Source organism: Lutra lutra, chromosome 4 (assembly GCF_902655055.1).
Source record: "Lutra lutra chromosome 4, mLutLut1.2, whole genome shotgun sequence".
Lineage (NCBI taxonomy): Eukaryota > Metazoa > Chordata > Mammalia > Carnivora > Mustelidae > Lutra > Lutra lutra.
This window is the reverse complement of record NC_062281.1, coordinates 20,997,434-21,021,368: the sequence shown is the minus strand read 5'-3', so window position 1 is coordinate 21,021,368 and position 23,935 is coordinate 20,997,434. Positions and strand designations below refer to the sequence as shown.

General features: G+C 42.5%; 1 protein-coding gene across 1 annotated transcript in view; it reads right to left on the bottom strand.

Moving 5' to 3' along the window:
- Positions 1–12,385, bottom strand: part of TNFRSF11B (TNF receptor superfamily member 11b) — a 28,990-nt gene extending 16,605 nt beyond the window's left edge. The window contains exon 1 of the mRNA XM_047728610.1: positions 12,074–12,385. Within this exon, the coding sequence (XP_047584566.1) occupies positions 12,074–12,103 (30 nt within the window). The 5' untranslated portion in view covers positions 12,104–12,385. The remainder of the gene's footprint in view (positions 1–12,073) is intronic.
- Positions 12,386–23,935: the final 11,550 nt, after the last annotated feature.

The window sequence follows — 23,935 nt, the reverse complement described above, 5'->3', positions numbered from 1 at the left end:
AACACAAAACTTAACCCCAGCACTTATGAACATACACAAGATAGGATGAAAAAAGAGGAAGTAAAAAAGGTAGGAATATCACAGTGTTTTGGAAAGAATGCTAAATGGATAATTTAATAAATTCTAGAGTATATAGCTTCGCCATTAGTTCAATGTTAATTAAGAAGAGCACTGTTAGCTCAAACTTGCATTTAGACTATGAATACCAGGGTTCCAAACTCAGTCTGACCACCAGGTTTCATAACCTTGAGCCACTATCTTACCTCTAAAATGAGAATAATCGTTATTTGAACTATGCCTGTACAGTTGTTGTATTTCAAATGAATAAAAGGAGAGGGGCGCCTGGGTGGCTCAGTGGGTTAAGCCTCTGCCTTCGGCTCAGGTCATGATCCCAGGGTCGTGGGATCGAGCCCCACATCGGGCTCTCTGCTCAGCAGGGAGCCTGCTTCCCCCTCTCTCTCTGCTTGATGCTCTGCCTGCTTCTGATCTCTCTCTGTCAAATAAAAGGAGGGACACAGATACATTTGGTAAAGAATAAACTTCCAGACAAATAGGAGGCATTATTACATGTACTAATTACATAGAAGGTGGGAAATGGGAAGTATTTTGAACCAGACTTATTTCTGAAGACATTTTGATGTTTCTTGTTCAGTAGGAAGTAACACACTTATGATCGCCAGAAATTGACTATTTCCCTATTCTGATTTCTTTTGTAATTAGTTTCAGTATCGTCCCAACTGGTGTCATCTTCTTGGTCTATATCAAATGTTTGCAAGGCAGTGTCATGAGGCTGCTTAGAGGGGCCAAAGGGAAAAGTATTTGTCTCCGTCCTCATATGCGTAACATGGTACCTTACGCATATCAAGTATTCAATATATCACATTTAATTTTATTCAACTCAACAGATACACTGAATGCCTACTATGTGTAATTAGGATTCCTGGGGATGATATATGCCCACAGACAAATATTCAACATGTAAATTTGCAAGAACAATCACAAAATCTGAAATTTTCTCATCTGTAAAATGATACTGATGACAAGTTGCCTCAAGGAAAGAAATTTCCAAAGCATCTTTCATCTCACGTGGCATTTTGAGGTACTGTCCATTTGCACGCAGCTTCCATTTTCAAGGCGAATGTAGAAACAAAACGGGTCGTTCATCTGAGAGGTGTATCTGCTGCAGCAAGTTCCCCACCTAAGGCTCTCCCACTGCTTAATAATTTTCACAATAGCCAGTTGTTTGGTGGAGGATTAGGTCTCTACGTCAGAAGCAGGAGCAAATGAATTAAACCTGTTCATCTATACAGAACTGATTTGCTGTCAACAGCTAATGCGAGGAAAACGGGAAAAGAAACCCAAGGAATTATGATTTATTAGATGAATCGCTGAGCCACATTCTACACTATTTGGCTTCCCTGGGGGCTGAAGAACTGTCTCAGGTAAACTTCAACTTGAAATGCAATTTTTCATTGCCGTCAGAAGTTTCCTTTGGCGGTTTGAAGCCTTTTAAGTTAGTGAGCAGTACCTTGTTTATATATGGAATCATCCAGAATTATCCGGACAGATTCGCTGATGATGTCTTTGGTGTTTTGGAGTTGTTTTACCGACAGCTAACTTTGACAGATTAACAAATGGAAAGAAAAAAATCTCTGAGGAAAACGAACTAGCAATACACGTGAACTTAAAAACTTTCCAAGAAAGTTACGTAGAAAGCTCACGTGCTTGGGCCCCTGGCTTAATATCTTAATAGTTCTTCTCTTGCATTTCTGCTAATCACCAGATTTGAGATTGACCACTAATTCTGAAAAGTTCAACTCAACAGCAGAGCTGGTGGCAATTTTCTCTATAATTATGTCCGTTCAGATCCACCAAATAAGCATTATTTCCAGGTGTTCCAGCTACGGTCCCTGGCGTTTGGGGCTCAGAATTGGCAATACATTTTAGTATGTTGATAATTTTGAACATCAGTATTTTAAATTCCTTTTTATTTCTACAGTGCTTTTCTTCAAAGGTACTAATTACTCACATCATTTCATTCATCTCTTTGGGTTGTTAATGATCTGGATTGAGGTCCAATCAACATATGGTTAAGGGCAGCCGGTGAGAAAAAGTTAGGACTGAGAAGCTGTAGTGATTGGAACAGAAACTACAAATAGAAATGGAACAAAACAGAGTGTGACTTAAACATGGAGGGATTCACCGTGTGCCTCCAACATGGGAAATTCCAGAAGCTCCAGGTGGTACGGGAATAATAGCTTAGTGCCTTATAGTATGATCTACCAGGCTCTATTCTAAGCCCTTTCTTCACATGCTAATATCATCCATCCCCTCCGCCAACATCTGATGAGAGAGGCTGATCCCTATTTTATAGATGAAGAAATAGTCTCAGAGAAGGTCAGTGATAGGTCAAAGGTCACTGAGCTAGCACACATGTGAGCTGGGATTCCATCTAATCCTATCCAAATCTAAGCCTTTAACAAGATATGCTTGTGTCTGGAAAGTTGCAGCCTTATGAAGGAGCGAGGCATATAAATAACCAACTGAACACAATATAAAGTTCAATAAGATCTATCTTTTACCTATCCATCTTATCTGTGTACCCATCTTATCTGTTTTCTACCCTCCTTACCTACCCTACCCTCATTCCTTCCTTCCTTATCTATCATCTATCTATCATCCATCCCACCATCTATCTATCCTGCTGAGTAAATTCTTCTCCCTCCCTTGTCCTGAAATGCAGTGGTTCACATAGGCCCTCCGGATGATGGTTCCCTGAAACTGAGTGGTACTTCAGAAGCAGTAGCTTCGGGGTAACGCACCCTCTTGAACGTGCTCTCCTTCCTTTTCTGCCTTACTCTGCTTTCACTCATTACTCCTTCCCTAGGACTGCACTTTCCAGTCAGGTACTAAAACGTGTGTATGCCTCTTCTGTGTTTCCTAAGGCATCTGGGCTTTGAACTCATGCCCAGTAAGGAGGCCAAGGCACTTAATTTCAAAAGAAAAAGACATGATGCTCCCACTGAAGCCAAAGGAGGAACTGCAAAAGGATGAAAAAACACATTAGATTCACTTTGCCCAAAGATTTGACCCTCGCAAGCCCCATCTGGGGTTCTCTTAACCTCAGCTGAGACGAGATCTCTCAGTTTGAAGGCACACACGGAAGCAGGGCTCCAGCTGAAGGATATTTTGTTTCCCACTGGCCTCAGCTACTAGATGGAAGTGCCTTTATGACAAAAAAACTCAGCTGAGTTACCCTAGGGAAAATTTCTTCTCCTCTCGGAACCTCAGTTTCTCCATCTATAAAATAAGACTAATCTCCACGTCATAGCATTTTTTATGGAAATAAAGTGAAATATTGTGTGTGTCTTCCACATACTATACATATCCTAAGAATCCTTAGTTTCTTCCTATTTTGTGATTTCCTTCTTTGGCTCAGCTTCAATGCGTAGATGTTGTCCTGATGAAAGATGGCGGTGGCCCTCTATGAAGAAGGGTCAGTTGGAAGCAATGACGAGAAAAAACATGATCCCTGTTTCTGTTTCTTATTCTCACATAAAAGGGTGTCTGGTAAGTTAAGTACCTTTTGACCTTTCCATTTTGCAGCCCGGCTAAGCTTTTACATAATTTTAGTTCCCTGAATTTCGAATTTTCCAGCAACAGAAGAAAGAAGAGGTCCTTCCTCATGAACACTTCTAACAGTATCTTTGATGAGGGAGTTTCAACTAATAGTTCAACTGATAATCTAATAGTTTCAACTAGTAATCTAAAATCATAGATCAAGCACTGTGATTAAATGCTCCTGCCTCTCAATGATCTAATATTCCTGGGGTCTGGGTACTGAGTGAGTTGGGACTGGCTGGCTTTTATGCTGTGCTAATAAACAACTTCAAATCTCAGTGATTTAAAAATAACAAAGGTGGGCGCCTGGGTGGCTCAGTGGGTTAAAGCCTCTGCCTTCGGCTCAGGTCATGATCCCAGGGTCTTGGGATCAAGCCCCGCATCAGGCTCTCTGCTCAGCAGGGAGCCTGCTTCTTCCTCTCTCTCTGCCTGCCTCTCTGCCTACTTGAGCTCTCTGTCTGTCAAATAATAAATCTTAAAAAAAAAAAATTAAAATAAAAAATAAAAATAAAAATACCAAAGGTTTATTTCTCACTCATGCTATATTCCTAGCGGGGCCTAATTAACATTGTCCTTTGTCCAGGACCTAGGATGATAACACAACTAATATCTAGAACGTGACTGGTTTGATGTGGAGGAGGAAAAGAGGGGGAAAAAAAGTTGGGGGAGGGGGTCATATGCCCACAGTTAAGTGCTCTAATTTGGAGTGACATACCATTTTAACTCACAAGTCAATGGCCAGAGCTATTCGTCCTCTCCCCACCCTCCACAGTCCCCCCTTACCAAAAGACTGGAAAGCACGGTCTTACCATGTTTCTGGAAGGGAGGATGGATAATGATCTACAAGTAGCACTTGCAGCTGCATCCTTGCTCAATAAACATCACTCATACTTTCTTATGGACCTTTGTTTGAGCACAATCCAGTCAATTTTCTTATCTTTTCACTCAATATTAAAAGAAGGGACAGAGGGCACCCAACTGGCTCAATAGAAAAGCACATGAAACTCTTGATCTTGGGGTTGAGGGTTTGAGCCCCATGTTGGGTGTAGAGACAACTGAAAAATGAAATAGTAAAAAAAAAAAAAAGAAAGAAAGAAAGAAAGAAAAGCAAGCAAGAAAGAAAAAGAAATAAGAAAAGAAAAGAAAAAAGAAAAGAAATGATAGAAAACAAAGTGTGGGAGCAGAGATTTCTGTCTACCAGCCTGGTATGGTACTCAAGGGAAATATTTAACCCATTACAAAGCTTATTCTGCCCTAAGGGTTGACATCTATTCCAAAAAGCCACGTGCAGCTGTCAAGTACTTCCTTGTGAAGATAAATGCAAAGAAAATTCTGCAATGAGTTTAGGGAGATTGCTAGCAACCAAAATTATACCTCTTTCCTAAGTTCTGAGGGAATGTCTTGGACCTGACTTCTAACTAAATGGAATATAGAAAATGCACACATTAATGACTTCTACGCATACTAGCTAAGGACAAGAAGGACTTATTTCCAAATGAGAAAATGTTTTATGGTTTAAAAGAATAATCTGTGATATTAAAACAAATAAGTCTTACCACTTAAAAGTAGAAGACATTTCAAAAGCTGCCTCCCCTGGGATCTCACTGACTGAAACAGAATCTGTTATACCTGAAACCGGGGGGCGGTGGGCAGAAGAAACTGACAAGTGCAACAGAGTAGATTGTTAAGAAATGGTCCTTTAAGGGGCACCTGGGTGGCTCAGTGGTTAAAGCTTCTGCCTTCGGCTCAGGTCATGATCTCAGGGTCCTGGGGTCGAGTCCCGCTTCAGGCTCTCTGCTCAGCAGGGAGCCTGTCTCTCTCTGCCTGCCTCTCTGCCTACTTGTGATCTGTCTGTCAATTAAATTAAAAAAAAAAAATCTTTAAATTAAGAAATGGTCCTTTAAGATAATTTTTTTCATAGATAAATAAGTCCTTTTGATTTTTGCATGTTTGGAGTATTAAATCGTATATCATCGATTTGTTACTATTATTTTTTAATGACAAAAGCTCGAAACTAAAGCAGACCTCCCACATATCACCTGGTCCAATACCCCTATTTTATTTATTTTTATGATTAAGATTTTTTTATTCAAGCATTATTATCACCCAGTGTATTAATTAGTTTCAGGTGTCCAATATAAGGATTCAACAATTTTTTGACATGGGTAAAGTTAAGACCCACAGTGCTGGTGTCACCAACCGGACCTCAGACTAAGACAGAATCTTGCCTACATCCACCACAGCGATCTCACCGTCACTATGTCCAACTGAATCTCTAAATCACATTTTTTTTGTTATTGTTGGTGGTGGTGGTAGTGCAAACTGATGGTTGGGGCATCTTTTTAAAGAATAGGTTCCTGATATCCGTATTTTCAAAGAAATAAAAGAAATCACTTCTTTGAACATGAAAGCAACATTACATGGGAATTGAGGTTTTTGAGTCATAGGCCAGGGAAGAAAATTGAATTTACCAAAGGCAGTCAGGAGGTTTAGATGAATTACTGCCTTGTTTTAAATCTAAATCCACCTTGACACCCATTCTCCTATTTTATAGTTGATTATTTAAGAAGTTCTTACAGAAAATGCTTCCAAGGGATAGACTAAATTGAAGTGAATATCCTAAGGCTATTCTTTTTATTTTTAGAGAAGTTGTTCCAATAAAATTAAACAATGTCTTCACAGTATTAAGACATAATTTTAGAAAGGCAAATTTTTTAAAAATCCAAATAAGAAAGTCATAAATCAAGGCCATTAGGAGCACATTACTTTTTTTTTTTTTTTTTTTTTTTTTAAAGCAAGGCTTTAGGAAAGATATTTCATTTCCTCCTGCATTGCCTACCCATTATGGTCTGGCTGATTCAGGTGTTTCCCAGAAATTGGGGTGAAAATGACCTACCCAGGCCATACCTGGGAAGTTATGTCGCCTTGGTTCGGAGGAACCATTGTGGTGTGTCTGCAGATGGTTCTGGCCTTCAGGACCTTAATTTAGAGAAGCCCAGGTAACTGTGAGGGGGTGTGGGGGCACACAGCTTCATACCTAATGTCTTGTAACACTATTCTTATCCCTCACAACTGTCTAAAAGAATCCTTTTTTTAGACTTTCTTGCTAGTCACCCCAAAATATTCTGTGGCAGTGAGTTCCAAAAACTAATTACATGTCACATAAAAATGCTGTCCTTGTATCTATTTCAAGTTGGCCATACCTCCGTCTTTCTTCTTACACAGATAGTTTACAGATGTTGCTAGGAGTTCGGATTCACTAGTTCCTGCTCTTGTGGGTTGCTCAGTTTTATTTTGATTTTTGTTTTCTTTTCTAAACACGCCTGCTATTACTGTTCATATTTGCATTTTGTTTACTGGACTTTCACTATCACAAATGCGCCCTGGGGTTGCTTGCCTCTCTCCTCTCTTGCTCTGTGCAATCCATCACCCTTCCCTAGGGCTTTAAAAACCTACTGTACCCTGATGACCTGACTTTTTTTTTTATCTTGAGCCCAGGCTTCTCCTACACTCCCCCATTTTGAATCCAAATGTCTACTTGACTTCTCCATGGCACATTTTACAAACACATAAGACTGATCAAACCAAACATGTGTACTGGATGCCCAGAGCAACCTGATGGGGAGGTCAGGAAATGGGTTCAACTGAGCTTAGGCTGCCCCTCCACGGGTCACTATATGAATCTAGTTCATTTCTATTGCTCACTTAAGAATGGGTCTTCATGAAGGTATGGATATGAACCATCATTGTAGAAATGTGCAAAGGAGCATCTAAAATATTGGTCAGGTGGATAGGGTATCACATCTGTATTTTGAAAAAGATCAAAGGCAACATTAGAATGTTAACTCTCCAGCAGCAAGGAAACTGTTGGTAGATGATGGAACACACTACCAGATCTCACTATGGCTCCTCTGGCTTCGCAAACACACCTTTAGTGTCAGGCACCGTGGAGACCTGGGAGCCACAAATGTGAAGAAAATGGAAATCTGTGTTTGCAAAGAGCTTGTACTGTGTTTCCCACAAAGTGGTGGTGCTATCCCCTACAAGTTCTGGAAAAATCTGTGGAGGATTTCTGTTATCACCGTGACTGCTAGACATCCTGGGCCATCAAGAAGAATCTCATGTCCCACCCGCGTCAAGATGTTCTATTCACACACACACACCACACACACACACACACCACACACACACACACACACACACACACACACACACCCCTATTTATCATTATCCTGGCCTAGATTCAGATTCCGTTTTATATATACACAAAGTGGTTTTTGCGTGATTTTTATATATATTGAACTTTCTAGGAATTTTACAACATAGACTTGGATAGTAGGTTGTATTTTGCTTTGTTTTAAAACTCTGGAGGGGTTTGTTCACCATTTCAGAAAAGCGCCACATGAAAGCCAACATTGATCATGGTTTTGAACCCCAGCAGATCGCATGGGCTCCGACCTTTGTTCCTAGCGGTGTGTTCACGGCAATTTCACATAAAGACGCTAACATATTCACGGCTTGATGATGTCTCCAGCGAAGTTGTATTTTATTTTTAGCTACTTTCCTTTTATTTGTCCTTTATAGTGTAGTTATGCTGGTATATTGACTTTAAAAATTACGTACATAAGTAAAATATAGGTGCTCTAAATTTCGTTTCAGGGGAGCAAGAGAGTTGTTACAAAGGATTTATTTTCAGAGTGCGTGGAAGAAGGGATATGATTGAGAATTACTGCCCTACAGGGCAAGACCTACAAATACACTGGTAACTTTGACATTTTGGCTCCATTGCAGCAACACAAGGGGCATCCAGGCATCCTTTGTCAAAGCCTTGAATAATGCAAATATAAATTTTTATAAAATTACTCTTTCTCTGCACTCTATTTCCCAGTCCTCTTTTTTGGGCGGGCTACAAAGAAGAAACTCCAGCTAAAGAAAATGCTACTGGTTAATGAGATGCTGAAAGGAATAATGCTTTTCACCGAAAGCTTTCAGAGTAGGGAACATGTCGGTAGGAGGGCTGAGGGTTCCTCGGGGCAAAACCCAGCAGGCACATTAGTGGAAAGGAAGGCAAGAAGAATTAAGTGTGTGTTTAGTGCCCCTCTGACAGACGCTGCCATAGCTCTCGTTCTAGAACTAAGTGGTAAAACATCTAGCACAGATGCTTTCTTTCCCCCAGCCAGGGGGAATTGGACAACTGTGGTTTAAGCCTAGAAGTAAAATTAAAGATCAGATTCAAATTAGGGCACTGTGCTGAAGGTTGCTAGGGGCAGGGATCAGGACTGTTTGGGACTGAATATATGTCAGATTCTCCTACAAACTCCAGAGTGATCGTTCTCTTAAAATAAGTAAAGAAGCCAACAAGTAAAAGCGAGACAAAAACTCTCAGTCACTGAGCCAGAGGAAGGAAACCGAAATAAACAACAAAACAACAGAACAAACCAGAAAAGGCATTATCATAATGGACAGGGGGATCAAGCTGTCAAAATCGCCTTCTTGCCCTCAATCCCTTTATTCCCACACTCCATCCAAGTCTTGTCACTATGACACGGATCAGCTTTGAGAAGGCCAGCAGGTGGTTTGGGCACAACACAATGGGAAGTTTCACCCACCAGTTAAAATCTAGGCCCAGGCAGGATGTTCCCAGAGTATCAGGTGGCCCCGAGCACCCATGAATGGAGGTGTCTGGGGACACAGTGACCTCACCTGCCACTGCAGGACTCTCCTGGACATTTTAGTTAGCATTCCAAAGAGCCAGTGACTATGGCCTTAGTCTTGTTGGCCACACCCCCACATGGCTTGTCTCCTGGTATATCCTGTGTTCTCAGAAAAATCTAGAATTCTACTTTGCCACACCATTATACTTTCTCCCGTGCCTTAGGTTCGGGACACCTGGATTTTATCCCCAACAATGAAAACATTCTAGTCCTCCTTCAAGGTAATAAGTAGTGTAGCCTTCTCTCCCTCCTCTGAGGGGCATTAGCATTTCCTTTACAAAATTCCCTTGGGTCTAGATTTACCTACAGTGAGCTGATCGCATAATGCTAGAAGCTGCTGTTAATATGGAGCAGGATTGTATGTGGTGATATGGCCGGTGTGCATAATGTTATCTCTGTTTTATAGAAGAGAAAATGAAAACTCAAGAAAGATGTAACTTGGCCAAGGTCATTGGTCAAGGAGATGGTGCTGGTGGATTTGAATTTTGGTCCCACTAATAACCACTGCTCTGTGGCTTCCTTTGTAAGGACCACGAGGGCAGAATCTTTTATATGCCCAAATCACCCAGCTCCTGCCCTTTTGTTACTCTCATTAGACAGAGTTAATTGTCCATTATCTGCCTTCTCCATTAGGCTGTGAGGCTCACGGGGGCAGGAGTGGTGTCCATCTTGTTTTCCACTTGGTCACTCATGCCTAGGGGCATGCCCGTTAAGGAGGACAATTTCCCATGATGCTTCTACTCCTTACAACTGCACCGAGGGTGCTTACAAAAGGGCATCTGGACTCCTTGTGTCTAAGTACAAAGTATCCATCTCCAGTCATTTCTTAAATAAAATCAATCCGAGCAACTACAGAAAGGAAAAGGAAAATCTTTCCTGTTGAAAGTATTTCCTAGGTTCAAAACACATAGAAAGTCTTCTCTTTTGATACTGGTGCATCATCTACAATTAGTTTTATCTCTACACATATCAAGCTCCCTAGATAGACTATATATCAAAACATACATTTACTTATTGCTTAGGAGCACTTATTATTAAATACATACATTATTTAGTGGAAATTCTGAAGCTTAAAAGTCATTGATAATATGTTTATTATCAATTAAATCTTTAACAGAATACAAAGGCAAGGAAGAATAAAATGTCCCCATTTTCATAGCAGAAGGGTGTAAACTAACTAAACGCTAGAATGATTAAATTAATCGTGGTACATCCATACAATGGAATATCATACAATGAAAATGAATGAACAATTGTACATCCAACGGTTAAAAAAAATGATCTCATAAATGGAGCTTAAGTGAAAGCAGCCAGACATAGAAAAGTGATAAAAATCCATTTATATAAAGTCCAAAACAAACAAAGCTCATCTTTGATGTTAGAAGTCAGAATATTGATTACTCTGGTTATAGACATATTAGTGAGAAGGATGAGCCCAGGGAGATTCTGGGTGCTGGTAATGTCATATTTCTTTATCTGGCTGCTAGCTCACAAGTGTTTACTTTGAGAAACTTAAATTAGGCACTTACGAGTTGGGCAACTCTGTGTGTGTGTTATGTTTTAATAAAGGTTTACTTTTCAAAAAGTTCTCCATGGTAACCATATTGGTGGAACTATTTTATATATTTTATCTTACATTAGGTAGAGGTAGATACGATTATTATACCTACTTGTGCACTCCTGTCCAACCTACATTTTCTTTAGTGACTTTGCTATTTATTTACTTATTTATGCTTGTGTATCCTGGGAACTACCTGGAAGATTTCCTAGCCTACTACTCACTATTTGTGGGTTGGATGTTGAAACTCAAGCATTTACTCCAACGTATTCGAAACACATATGGGGCTTAATGTCTCACGAATGTCTGATTCCCATCTTAATGTATTGTATACTCTGGTGACATAAAGGAAATAAGTCACTAGCCATAGAATAATCTACAAACAAATCTTATTAACTTGATTGGTCAAAATCTAAACTAAAAAAGAGGTAACCTAAGTTACAAAGACTCCTTTCTTTCTAAACAGCACATTAAAAATAACTTGCAGCCCTCTTCAGTGTCGAACTTCAATTATTGAAATTATTTTAGAATATAACTAACATTAGTCCATCAATATCTTCCATATTATATTGAAGTTGAGAACTGGAAAGAAACCATTTTAATAATAAAATTGCATTAGGATCCTAAATTGTGCAGTTATGAAACCCGTGTACCTGTGTGTGTGTGCGCTTGTGTGTGTATGATCTTTTTCTCAGGTGCCAGTTAGGCAAAATTTCCCGTAACATTTGCTTAAGTGGGGAAAGAGCTTAATGATGTATCCTCTCATGTTCACCGCAACCAAATTTTATTCTAGTTATAATAGTTCTAAGAGGACTGACAACTCCCAACTTAACTCTGCTTCTAAGAGGCCACTCTAAATAATCATAGTAATATCCAACTAAGCAAAGATGGTATGAACTCCTGGAGGGCGTCAGATCATCTGCAAAGAGGAAAGTAAATAAAATGGATACAAATCATTCAAACGAAGAGGGTTTAGAGCTCCTCTCGCCTTTCCATAAACCCAGCAGGAACTTTCCAGCGCAAAGAGACACGCCACGAGCGGCGCGATGGGCTCCGGAAGGAGGTCTCCCGTTCCAAGCTGCCCCCAGCTCTGTCCCGGGCCAGGGAGCGCGCGGAGCTCGGGCCCCGCGGGGCCGCGGCGGGCAGGCTCCCAGGCGCCCGCGTCCCGCCGGGCACTTACCACGAGCGCGCAGCACAGCAGCTGGTTCATTGCGGTCCCCGGGAAACCTCAGGCGCTGGGCGGCGGCGGCGGCTGGGCGAGCGCTGCGCGGCGTCTCCGCAGCCCGTGCACTCATCTCGTTATATATAGCGTCCGGGCGACAGGAAGTATCGGCTTGGCTTTGATCATTCATTCTCTATCTGGACCAAACTTTACACCTTTCTTTTTTAGGAACTTGGGCGGGAGCGGCTGGGGGGTGGGGGAGGGGTGCGCAGAGCCCGGGGGTTAACGCTTTCACAGCCGGGGTGCAAAGAACGGGAGAGGTGGGGGCTGGGGGTGGGGCGGGGATGTCTGGCCCTCCCTGGGGAGAAAAAAAAAAAAAAAAGAAAGAAGGAAAAAAAGAAGAAGCCACCGGGCTGCGGAACAAGGAGGCTACTGTCTCTGCGCGGTCCTGAGGTTTCCTGGCCGCTTCCCGCCAGCGGGCGGCCTCCTGGCAGCCGCCACCGGCGGTGGGGGGGGCCGGGCGCACGCTGGGGAGCTGCGGTCCCGGCCTCCTCCGCCCTGCGCGGCCGCTGCAGCCAAGATCGGGGCGCAGCCGGGCGTGCGTCCCACACCCTTAATACCCCCTCTCGGCTGACCCCTTGGCGGCGGCTTCTGAGAGCTCCAGTAACAAGGCCGCGCCTTTCTGCACCGCACGGTCGCAGCGCCCCGCTGGGCGCCATCCCGAATCTCCAAGGTTACAGAGCCGGTGCCCAAGGAACTTCTCTCACTTCTGTCTGGTTCTAGAGCCAGGGCTTTCCCCCGCTCGCTTCTCCTTGTCTGGGGTGGTGAGAGCCAGAGAGAAGCAGCCCGGGAAAAACTTCCTGCCTGGGGCAGGAAAAAAGCGTGCAGGCTGCGGGGCTGTCTTGGCCCTTATTTTCCTCATCCACACCCTCATCATCAAAGGGCCCTGGGGACGGGAGGGCCTTCCACCCTGAACTTCCGGAATTACCTCTTCAAGGTCGTTCCTCTGCCTCTGAGCAGTTGACAGGAGTTTGGGGCTTGCATCAAAGGGTCTTCACTCCCACAAGCTGCTCTTCTGAAAGCTGGACCCGGTCACTTCTGAAGGGTTCGTCCTGTCCTGGGAGGTCCTGCCATCACCCATCAGTTCTCGGGTTTTCACCAGATGCTGAAAACCTCACTCATTTCCCCATCAGGGCCCAGGGTTCAGTTGTGGCCAGAGTTCAAGAATGGAAGCAGAAGAGATCGCTCCCCCCCGCCCCCCCCACCACAGGTATTGCCCACAGGGATCAGAGATCCACGGGGATCAGAGATCCGCCCCTTCAAATGGACATGCTTCCACCAGGAGCTCACAGGGGATCCAGAGGAGGAGTAGAACATATTCGGAGGAGAAGAGTGTCAACTCCTCTGCTCTGTGAATCACAAAACACAGAGCATCTTGTTCAGCGTTGCCCCCCCCCCCCCACGCACCCAGGGGCTGGAGCTTAACAGCATGATGGTCTCTTAAGTGAACTGCGAATGAATGAAGGCCAGCGAGTGGGGACCCAGTGGTGCGACTCCAGACCTGCCCTCCCACTTCCGAATTTCAGTTTTAACATCTACAGCCTGAGCTACTAACACAGACTTACCATGGGACACGAGTCAATTCAAATGTTAGTAGTAAGGCACTCTATGAATGACAGTAGTATGGTTTTTATTAGGGGGATGTGTGTCTAGGATATTATTTGAAGGCAGTTTTCTTGAAACGTCATAGATTGCCAATATGCAGGAGCCAGAGCTTGGAGAAAACAGGCACTGAGTCCTGCCCTGTTCACCCCGGGGGAAATTCCATGTCTCTCTACACCTCAGTTCCCTCAAGGGGAAGAGAAAAATGATGCTGATATTACAGAAATGTAAGAGGGAACAAATGAAAGCATTTCACGAGGAGGACATAAATGAAGTTCATCACTAGTGGTGAGCATTACATAAAGTAGCACATGGACGATCACTTAGCAAAATGCCTGGCTTCTAGGAATTATTGACTAAATTGACTAGGGAATATTGACTATGATTGTTCTAGAACTACCTTGATACTGGTCTTTGCAGCCAGACACCCAGCTTTGAAGCCGGCGTCTACTACATCCCAGTTCTGTGACCTCAGGCAAGTTTCCTCTGACTCATTTATGTTTCTCTTTTGTTTCTTTATCTGTATAATGAGGATAAAAGTCACACCTTCCTCAGCAGATTATAAAGGTTGTTAATGAGGATTAAATTGAATAAAACATCTAAAACACTCAAAATAGTGTCTAGCACAGAGAAAGTGCTCCTTACCTGCTAGCTATTATTATTCTTCTGAAAAAAAAATTTTTTTAAGATTTTATTTATTTATTTATTTGACAGACAGAGATCACAAGCAGGCAGAGAGGCAGGCAGAGAGAGAGAGGGGAAACAGGCTCCCCGCCGAGCAGAGAGCCCCATGTGGGGCTCAATCTCAGGACCCTGAAATCAAGACCTGAGCCCAAGGCATAGGCTCAACCCACTGAGCCACCCAGGCGCCCCTATTATTATTATTCTTATCTCAGGTTCTCATAGGGATGTTTATATAAACACAAGGTGAGTCAAGATTATAAACGCCCAAGGGCAGAAATCCGGTCTCTTTCTCTAGTATTTCTTGAAGCTTTTAGCTCAGTGTCAGGCTCTCTATAGCTATGGGGAGTTACTATAAATAATAATAACAGTAGTGGTAGTGGTGGTTGGTGTGTGTATGTGTTGGAGGGGGGTTGTAATTACCTGTAATCTTGACAAAAGCTGGGGCACCATTTATCTAGTATCACAAAAATCGACAGTCTATTGACTGTGTATTTCAGGGCCTGAGTATGAGTCATTTATTAACCACTGGACAGATGGGAAACGGATAAACACTGTGAGTTACTGGTCACTTCATTTGTTATTTTCCTGGGGCAACCTGGCTGATGCCCCTGTGTCCCCCCATGTGACCCACCACGATGGGCAGCGGCCCCAGCACCCTCTGAAGCTTGAATTGGAATGGACCTGGGGATCTGGGACTGAACCCAAAGGGAGACGTCCGAACACCAACTTCACAGAATACATTCATCTTCCTGTTATAGGTCTCGTTGGCGGAGCCCACTGGTGACATTAAATGGAGTGTTCTGTACCTTTAACTTTCTGTTCCTGGTCACCAGATAAGTGTGATACTGACTTTCTCAGAGACACCCCATCAGATGAGTCTCATCTTCTCTTGCTGGAACCCTTTCGACGTGGGCCCTGCGTTGAACACGTTTTCACTCCCTGAGTTTCTGATCGTCCCTGCCTCCAGGTCGGCCCCTCCTAAGGCTGAGAAAAACAGGACCTGAATGGTGGGAGCTCCCACCAAGAAAGCACTTCCCCTCTTCAGCACGGCAGCAAAGCCCCTGGTTCAGAAGGCCGCTTTCATCATCATGGTAATGGAAATGCCTGAAACTCGGGACAGGAATTGATTTAGGTCATTTGGGAGACCAGGCAGGCCCGGGGACTCTGAAATGACCGATCAAGAGTTTAGATTATCTTGCCCTGAAGTCCCCTCACCTGACAACTGGAAATACTAGCTCTGAGATTATGTAAATGAAAGGTTATTAACTTGAAGAACAAGATCGTATTCCTTATTATTTCATTGTTATCGAAAGGAAACCTTTTCTGATTTCGCAGGAGAAAGAACAGAAGGAGAAATACAATGCAGCTAGCTTATTGATTTTCTTTTCTTTTATTCATGGTTGCCAATTTCTTCTCTAAGAAATATGATTTTGACAATATTAATATTACAGACAACAAATATTTGACTTTTAAGGTGTTATAGACTATGGGCAGGAGTGGGCTGTCCTTGCTTTACAACAAGACCGTACTGAAAGGCAAGGTGGGAGAGCGGAAGCACTTTCTGAGTAGGTCATCGGTGACGTAAGGGTCTGTTTGACAGTGTTGGAACAGAAGGAATTCCTTGAACTTCACTCTGCCAACTTCTTAGGGTTATAGATCCAAACACAGACGTGCTCCGAAAAGCCCTCTGAAACTAAAAAATGCAGCGTAAATGCAAAAGTATTTGTATTGGTTTAACTAGGTTTCAACTTTTTAATCCCTTGCATATTGCAAAAATTCAATAGTATGGACACATATAAAATGAAGGGTCAATCTCCATCTCACTTCAGACGTCCCCGCCCCTTGACAAAAGCTGCTTTTGAGAGGGGCTGCCAAATTGTCCCCCAAAGACGTCACTATGCCACTTCTTTTTTTTTTTAAAGATTGTATTTATTCATTTTACAGACAGAGATCACAAGTAGGCAGAGAGGCAGGCAGAGAGGAGGAAGCAGGCTCCCTGCTGAGCAGAGAGCCCAACGTGGGGCTCGATCCCAGGACCCTGGGACCATGACCCGAGCCGAAGGCAGAGGCTTTAACCCACTGAGCCACCCAGGTGCCCCACTATACCACTTCTTAATCATACCACTTTTGGCAGGGGTGGGAGGATTAGTAAAACCAGTAATATTATTCCCTGTATCCCGTCCATGGCACTGGAAGGAGCCCTGCACATATAAGAGGGAAGCCTGGTCTTTCAAAATGAGATGTAGAAGGAGAACTGTGTCATTTACAATTCAGCGCTCCGCAGCTGCTATCAGCATATCAGGAAGTGGAGGGGAGAAATATGTCTTAGTCGCTCAGTCTGCTGCATCAGGACACCATAGACTGGGTGGCGTAAACAACAGACATTATTTTCTTACAGTTCTGGAGGCTGAAAGTCCAAGATCAGGGTGCCAGCTTCTGGTGAGTCCTGGCTTCCTAGCTCCTACATGGCCACCCTCTCCCTGTGTGCTCATATAACCTTTTCTTTCCGCCTCTTTGGAGAGAGAGAGATCTATCTTCCTCTTCTTAAAAGGCCAGGCATCATACTGCACTAGGGTTCCGCCCTAATGACCTCTTTTATTCTTAATTGCCTCCTAGAAGCCCTTTCTCCAAATTTAGGCACGTTGGTGATTAGGGCTTCAATCTATGAATTGTTGGGGAGGAGCTGAAGGGGGGATGCTATTCGATCTGATCTCTCGAAACTTAGATCTGCCCTTGTCTTTCTAGACTCCTGATCCCATGCTTAAATTCCCAGGGAAGTCGGGCTTTTGCCACATACTCCATAAATGGGACTGATATAAAACTGTAAGGTCAGTCCTTTTCTCTCCCTTCAGTTTCTTTTTCCTCCTTTTTTTGACTTCCTTTCCCTCTCTAACATCTAATGAAATCACCTCCATGGTTCTGGCATTCTGATTTATGCTTGCATCACTTTCTAGAACGCATCGCCCACTTACGGATTCTGATTTCTCTGACCATATGAGGTTGGGAAACTCCTCGCTGCGAGGAAATCTTGTGCATTCTTTGATAAAGGCTGTTAGTGGAAGAGCACCATATGTCAAGCCTTTCTACACATGCAACCCACATTACAATTTCCTCTTTGTCAAAGTTTGTGACAAATTCCTGATTCCTCTGGGTGGGGAAGTTGGGAAAAAAGAAACAAAATTCTCAACAGACCATAACAGTGTGTGTCTGTTGTTCTCAGCAGCCTGAGGAGGGGACATAACCCCCTGCTTATAAACACTTTGACCTTGTCTGCCAATCGCTCTTGTCACTTCAAGAGGGTTTCCTGAAGCTCAGATATCCATCTAGTGCCCACTCATTCCCGAGAAATCTGGTTCCTGAATTCAAAAGGGATGTACAAACCACCACTCACCCAGAGGCTTCTGAACAAATAAATGTTTATATCCGAAAAGTGTTAGGGAAAGCTGCATACACACCCAGAATTCTTCTTCAAACATCCATCAGGAAATTCGATCACCTCTAGTATCAATGCAAGGATTCTCCCTCTACCCCCCTCCAACCCCCCCCCCCATTACTTGTCTGCACCTGGCTCCTACAAATATGATAGATAAGAACCCTCAGAATTATTCTCTTGATAGTCAGTTAGGTGCTTCTATCTGGGAAACTCCCCTCCTCTAACTAAAACAAACCTTTAGAAACAAAGCTTTTGATGAGATAGTCTTCGGAGAAACTAGTCCGCAAGAGAGAATTGCTTCCTGAAACAGGAGTTTGCCTCTGAAAGGCTTAGCCCAGTGGAGCCTCTCGAGGTGAAGACAATCTAAAGAGGGAAATATGGTTATTTAACATTCAGCTGAAGGAGCACCATTAACAAAACCGGCAAAGAAACTTATTTCAATATAAGTAAAGTAACGTATCATTCATTTATTCAACAAATATTTACTTAGTAACTAGTGGCTGCGAGACATGGTACCCCTGATACAGACCGAGGTAGTTCCTACACATTTGAAGCTTCTGGTCAGGTTAAGGCAAGAGAATAATGAAGTAAACCTGGAAATAAACTCTTCAGACACCAGGTAAGTCAACTGCAGAGACTGGTTAAGAGAGTTGAAGTCCCTACTAGTTAGTATAGTGGTGTGTAGCTGAGAAGCATCCCCCTTTAGGTGAGCTTAGGAAAGAGCTCTCTGAAGGAGCAACTTCTGATCTGACAATGGAATGATGAGGCCTGTTCCAGGTGGTGGGGTCAAAGTCTTCCAAATGAGAGTAAGTGATGAGAGATGTCGGTGGGCCAAAGTTACGGCAATCAGAGGGAGATTTAAACCACTGGCAGGGCGCCTGGGTGGTTCAGTGGGTTAAGCCTCTGCCTTCCGCTCAGGTCATGATCCCAGGGTCCTGAGATCGAGCCCCACATCGGGCTCTCTGCCCAGCAGGGAGCCTGCTTCTCCCTCTCTGCCTGCCTCTCTGCCTACTTCTGCCTACTTGTGATTTCTCTCTCTGTCAAATAAATAAATCTTTAAAAAAAAAAACAAAAACAAAAACAAAAAAAACCACTGGCAGCCAGAGGGGTGGACAGGACCAAACCACGCAGTGTCAAGAGGGTCAGAGTAAAGACAAGCACTTTAGTTGAAGGGCAGGGAAGCCACTGACCTACTGTAAGATGTGGGTGAAGTGAGGGGCGCCTGGGTGTCTCAGTTGGTTAAGCGTCTGCCTTCTGCTCAGGTCATGATTCCGGAGTCCCAGGATTGAGCCCTGTATAGGGTCCCCTGCTCATCGAGGAGTCTGCTTCTCCTTTTGCCCCTCATCCCACTCATGCTCTTTCTTTCTTGTGCTCTCTCTCTCTTAAATAAATAAATATCTTTCAAAAAAAATAAAAGATGTGGGTGAAGTGATTTCATATACATGCAAAAGGACTGTGGTTTGTTGGTGGTCATGCAGCTAGAACGGAAGGAGGACCACAGAAAGTAGAAAGGTAGTTGTCACCAGGATAATCACCATCAAACCCTTAGGTCCTGAGATGTACATTTTTTGATAAGGCTTTTAATAAAAGAGCTCAATTACATTAAATAGTATCCCCTGCCCACCGAGCAGAGGAAAACCTATGTCAAGCCCTTTCTGCCATACAACACACATCACAGTTCCCTCGTTGAAATGTCTGTCCAAGCTTGTGCAAGTTCCTGATATCTCTGGGTGGGGAAGTTGGGAAAAAGGAATAAAATCTCAACAGACCATAACAGAGTGCCTGTTGCTCTCAGCATTTCGAGGAGAAAACACAACTCCTTAGGTCCTTATTTATATCCAAGTGGCTTTGGTCAAGTCCCTTAGTTTCTCTGAGCCTCTGGTTTCATTATCTGTAAAATGAATATTCTAGTTACCTAATGAAGTTGTACCTACTTCCTAAGGGTACCAGGAGAATCAGATAATGTATGTGAAAGAGCTCAGTCTGAAAGTACTGAAAGTACTAAAACTCTGAAAGTACTATGTAAATTTCCAAGATTACTAATAAAGGATCTTTCCTTGAATCCCGTGATTGGAGTATGACTAACATGTCAGAAGGATACAAGAGAGCTAAATGACAAAATGAGCAAATAGGTAAAAAAGAAGCATTTGTGCTAAGAGTACATACATGAACTTTTACATTTTTTTAGGTTTCTAAATATTTTTGTAGATACTGGAGGCTTAATTGTTCCCCAGAGTAATGGTAATATAACTAATGAATAATAATAATGACAACATTTTTGAATGCCTACAATTTTGAAGATGTGGTGCTAAGTGTATTATATTTATTAACGCCCATGATATAGAACTATTCTTCCCATTGAGGACTGAGGCTCTGAGAAGTTAAGTAACTTTCACAAGATCAGTAGCTAATGAATGGATTTGAGTCCAGAGAGTCTAATTCCAGACCTTAACTACCAGTTCTGCTGCTTATAATAAAGTTGAGGATTTTCTAAAGCTGGAAGTAAATTCGGTCCTACAGAATTAATTAGGTATTTGGTAAATGTTGGTAATAGCCAATAGTTAAAAGTAGATGAAGATTAGCTTCTCTTCTTAAATCAAAATCTGCTATATGTACAGATATATTTATTAGTAAGAAGACACCCAATGGTCACACAATATGAATTTATACTTTGAGGCAGTCTCAGATCTCATCCAATTTTTAGTCTTCTAACCACAGTTTGTGTTATAGGTTGACCTGAAGCATTTGTAACAATATTCAGTGGAAGGAGGCAGTCCCAAGAATATAGTACATTTCAAGGATCAAACCTAAGGCACAGATCCTGAAAGTATTTTACTCCTAAATATCTTCTCATTTTGAATACTATTGAAAAGGAGATTGCTATCATAATTTCTCTTTCAGATGGTTTCTTGTGATAGAAATACAATTGATTTTTGCATATTTATTTTGCTCCCTGCACTTTTACTGAATTTGTTAGTTCTAACAGATTTTTGGTGGATTCTGTAGGGTTTTCTGTATATAAGATCATATCAGCTATAAACAGCTCATTTTACTTCTTCCTTCCCATTTTTTCTTTTTTCTTAATTGTTGCAGTTAGAACTTCTGTTACTATGTTGAACAGAAGTGGTGAGACCGAGCATCTCTACCTTGTTCCTGCTCCTAAAGAAAAGTCGAACCATCGAGTATGATAACTGGCATGAAAGAAAACAAAGGATCCTAAGAGTCTACAGGCCAAAAAACTGGACAACCTAGAAGAAATGGAAAAATTCTTAGAAACATACAATCAGCTGAGACTGAATCAGGAAGAAATTGAAAGTCTAAATAGATCAATTGCTGATAAGGAGATCAAATCAGTGATAAAAAAAAAAAAATCTCCCAACAAATACAAGCCCAGGACCAAGTGGCTTCGCGGGTGAATTATACCAAACATTAAAAGAAGAATCAATACCAAACCTTGTCAAGGACTTCCAAAAAATTGAAGAGGAAGGAACACTTCCAAACTCATTAGGGAGGCTAGCATTACCCTGATACTAAAGCCAAAAAGGACGGTAAAAGAAAAGAAAAGAATAGACCAATATTCCTAATAAAAATTGATGTGAAAATCCTCAACAAAATATTAGCAAATTGAATTCAACAGCATATTAAAATGATCCTACACCATGATCAAGTGGGATTCATCGCTGGAACACCAGAATGTCTCAACTTATGCAAATCAATAAGCCACATTAACAGAGAGGAGAATAAAAACCATATGATCCTTTTATAGATGCAGAAACAGCATTTGACAAAATTCAGCCTCTTTTCATGATTAAAAAAAAACTCTCAACACATTAGGTATAGAAGGAAAGGATCTCAACATAAGCTATCATTGTACTCACCAATTCTGAAAAGAAAGGACAAAGAACTGGCTGTATTCTGTAGTCCTACAAGGGTAGAGAGGGCATTAAAATACTTTAGCCCAGGATTTCCCCACTTATTTTTTCATTATTGCCCTCAAAGGAGAAAACTTTAAGTTAATTTAATTCAATTTAGAGACAGAAATTAGATACTGAGGCATAATTTTTTCAGGGAGTGTTGTGCTTCTGAGAAACATAAAAACCTTGCAATACCTCAGACTTTTTCCACCTCACCCCCTGTGACAAATTGTACCCCCCCGTGGAATATATTGCTCCCGCTAAGAATGTATTCTTTAGCCAACCAGTGCCTTGAATACCCATAATTTCACCAAATAAGAGCGAATTATACCACCATCATGCTAAGTAACAAAGTCTGGCGGTGCCAGGAGACGGATAGGGCTGAATTCCTGCAATATGGACCTTCTCGTGAAATGCTAGCTTATCTCCTGGAAAGTGGGAATCCTGGTTAGGTCAACTGTCTACCTGTAGAGACTAGGTTAACCTGACTAACGTGTATAACACCATACGGGGCAGCTATAGTTTAAAATAAGTTACAGACGTAATAACAAGAACCCAGAACAAGGGAGTAGACAGAGGGAAGAGTCCTGTGCAGGGAGTAGCTCAGAACACAGGAGAGAAAGGGTAGGTTTTGGCTCTGGAGGAATATAAACAATGTGTGAATGAAAAGCAGCCCAAATCCTGTCACTACCATTTGCCCTCAGGTACGTGAAATGGCCTTTGATGGTTCCTATTTCTGTAGGTGCCACATGGCCATCAGTGGGAATTAGGCAGGTGGGAGTAGTGGAACAGAGAACAGTTAAGGTCACCTTCTGAGTCCCAGTAGGAAGGCCATTTTCTGTGCTCTGATCTCTTCTCTCAAGAGGCATATTGCTCCTGTCGGGAGGAATTCCAGTAGAGCCCAAGGCACCCTTACACTTCGAAACCAGACCAACTGGGAGGACTTTGCACAGTGGGACCAAAAGCCAGACCTAGGAATGATGTCTTAGTGGCTCTGACTCCGGCCAGTGCCATCCAGGGATGCTCTCTTGTCATAAGCAAGTCTCATCTGGGGGCTTTCAAGTTCATGAAAGCTGTGGGCTTTCTGGCCCGAAGAACCATATATTGGTTCACATAAATTTTGCATTGAATTTTAGAAGCTTCCTGGTCTCTGACTCCAGGAGGGAGATTGATTTGGAATATGATGAAACTCTTTGCTGCCCAGTTTTAAAGAGATGTTGGTACCTTGGTTACTCACAATACTGTTGTATTAACACTTTTCGAATTTCAGCATTTATGTTTGCTGGGCTCTTGTCTAAGATACCGATCCTGAACTTTCAATGTTAAATAAATGATGGTTGTTTTCTCCTCCCTAGGACAGAATTTTACTGACCGAAGACTATAAATGGGCTCTCCTTTGGAAATCGTGTCCACTCAGAACAGCGCAGATCACGGGGCAGTTGATTGTGTTTGGCAGGTGCGGGATGTGTAGCTGACTCATCCTAGCATCTCAAAGAGATATTTGTTAGAGGGAGCTGCAAACAGTGACTGACTCAGTAGCTCCTTGATTCCCAAACAGCCTGGTACTTACCACAGTTTACATTTGAAGGAACCTCTGCTGTTCCTTTCATGGTTGGTCATGTAGGGGAGAAGAAAAGAGCACAAAAGCAGAAGTCCCAAGGGGCAGGCCCAGTGAGAAGTGTGGAAGAGGGGGTTTTGGTCACCTTTAAAAAAACAAAACAAAACATGTAAGATAAGGTTCAGCTAGCGTAGGATGAAGGCAGTTTTTAGTAACAAATGTGGTCAAATCATCTGGGGCCCTTTTAGATGAAAAGCAAAACAACCGAGGACTGCTCTGACTCTGAAGCCGGACTTCTTGTATTTGAAAACCTGCCGCCTTGCTCAATGTGCTTACTTACATTTCTCTGCATCTCGGTTTCTCCACCTATACGACGGGGAGGCTAATATTATTTACTTCTTAGAATGGTTCTGACTATTAAGTGGACAAATATGTGCAAGGCATTTAGAACAATGCCTGGCAAGCAGGGAGCTCTCCACAAACGTCAGCACTTTTCCTACAATCAAATCCGTGTATGGATTGCTTTAGAATGACTGCACTTAGGCTGGGTATCATGGCTGTGGAGGCCGTTGAATGAAGAGATTTTATAGTTCCAAAGACTATTGGTGTTCCCTGTTTAAAAGCATAGA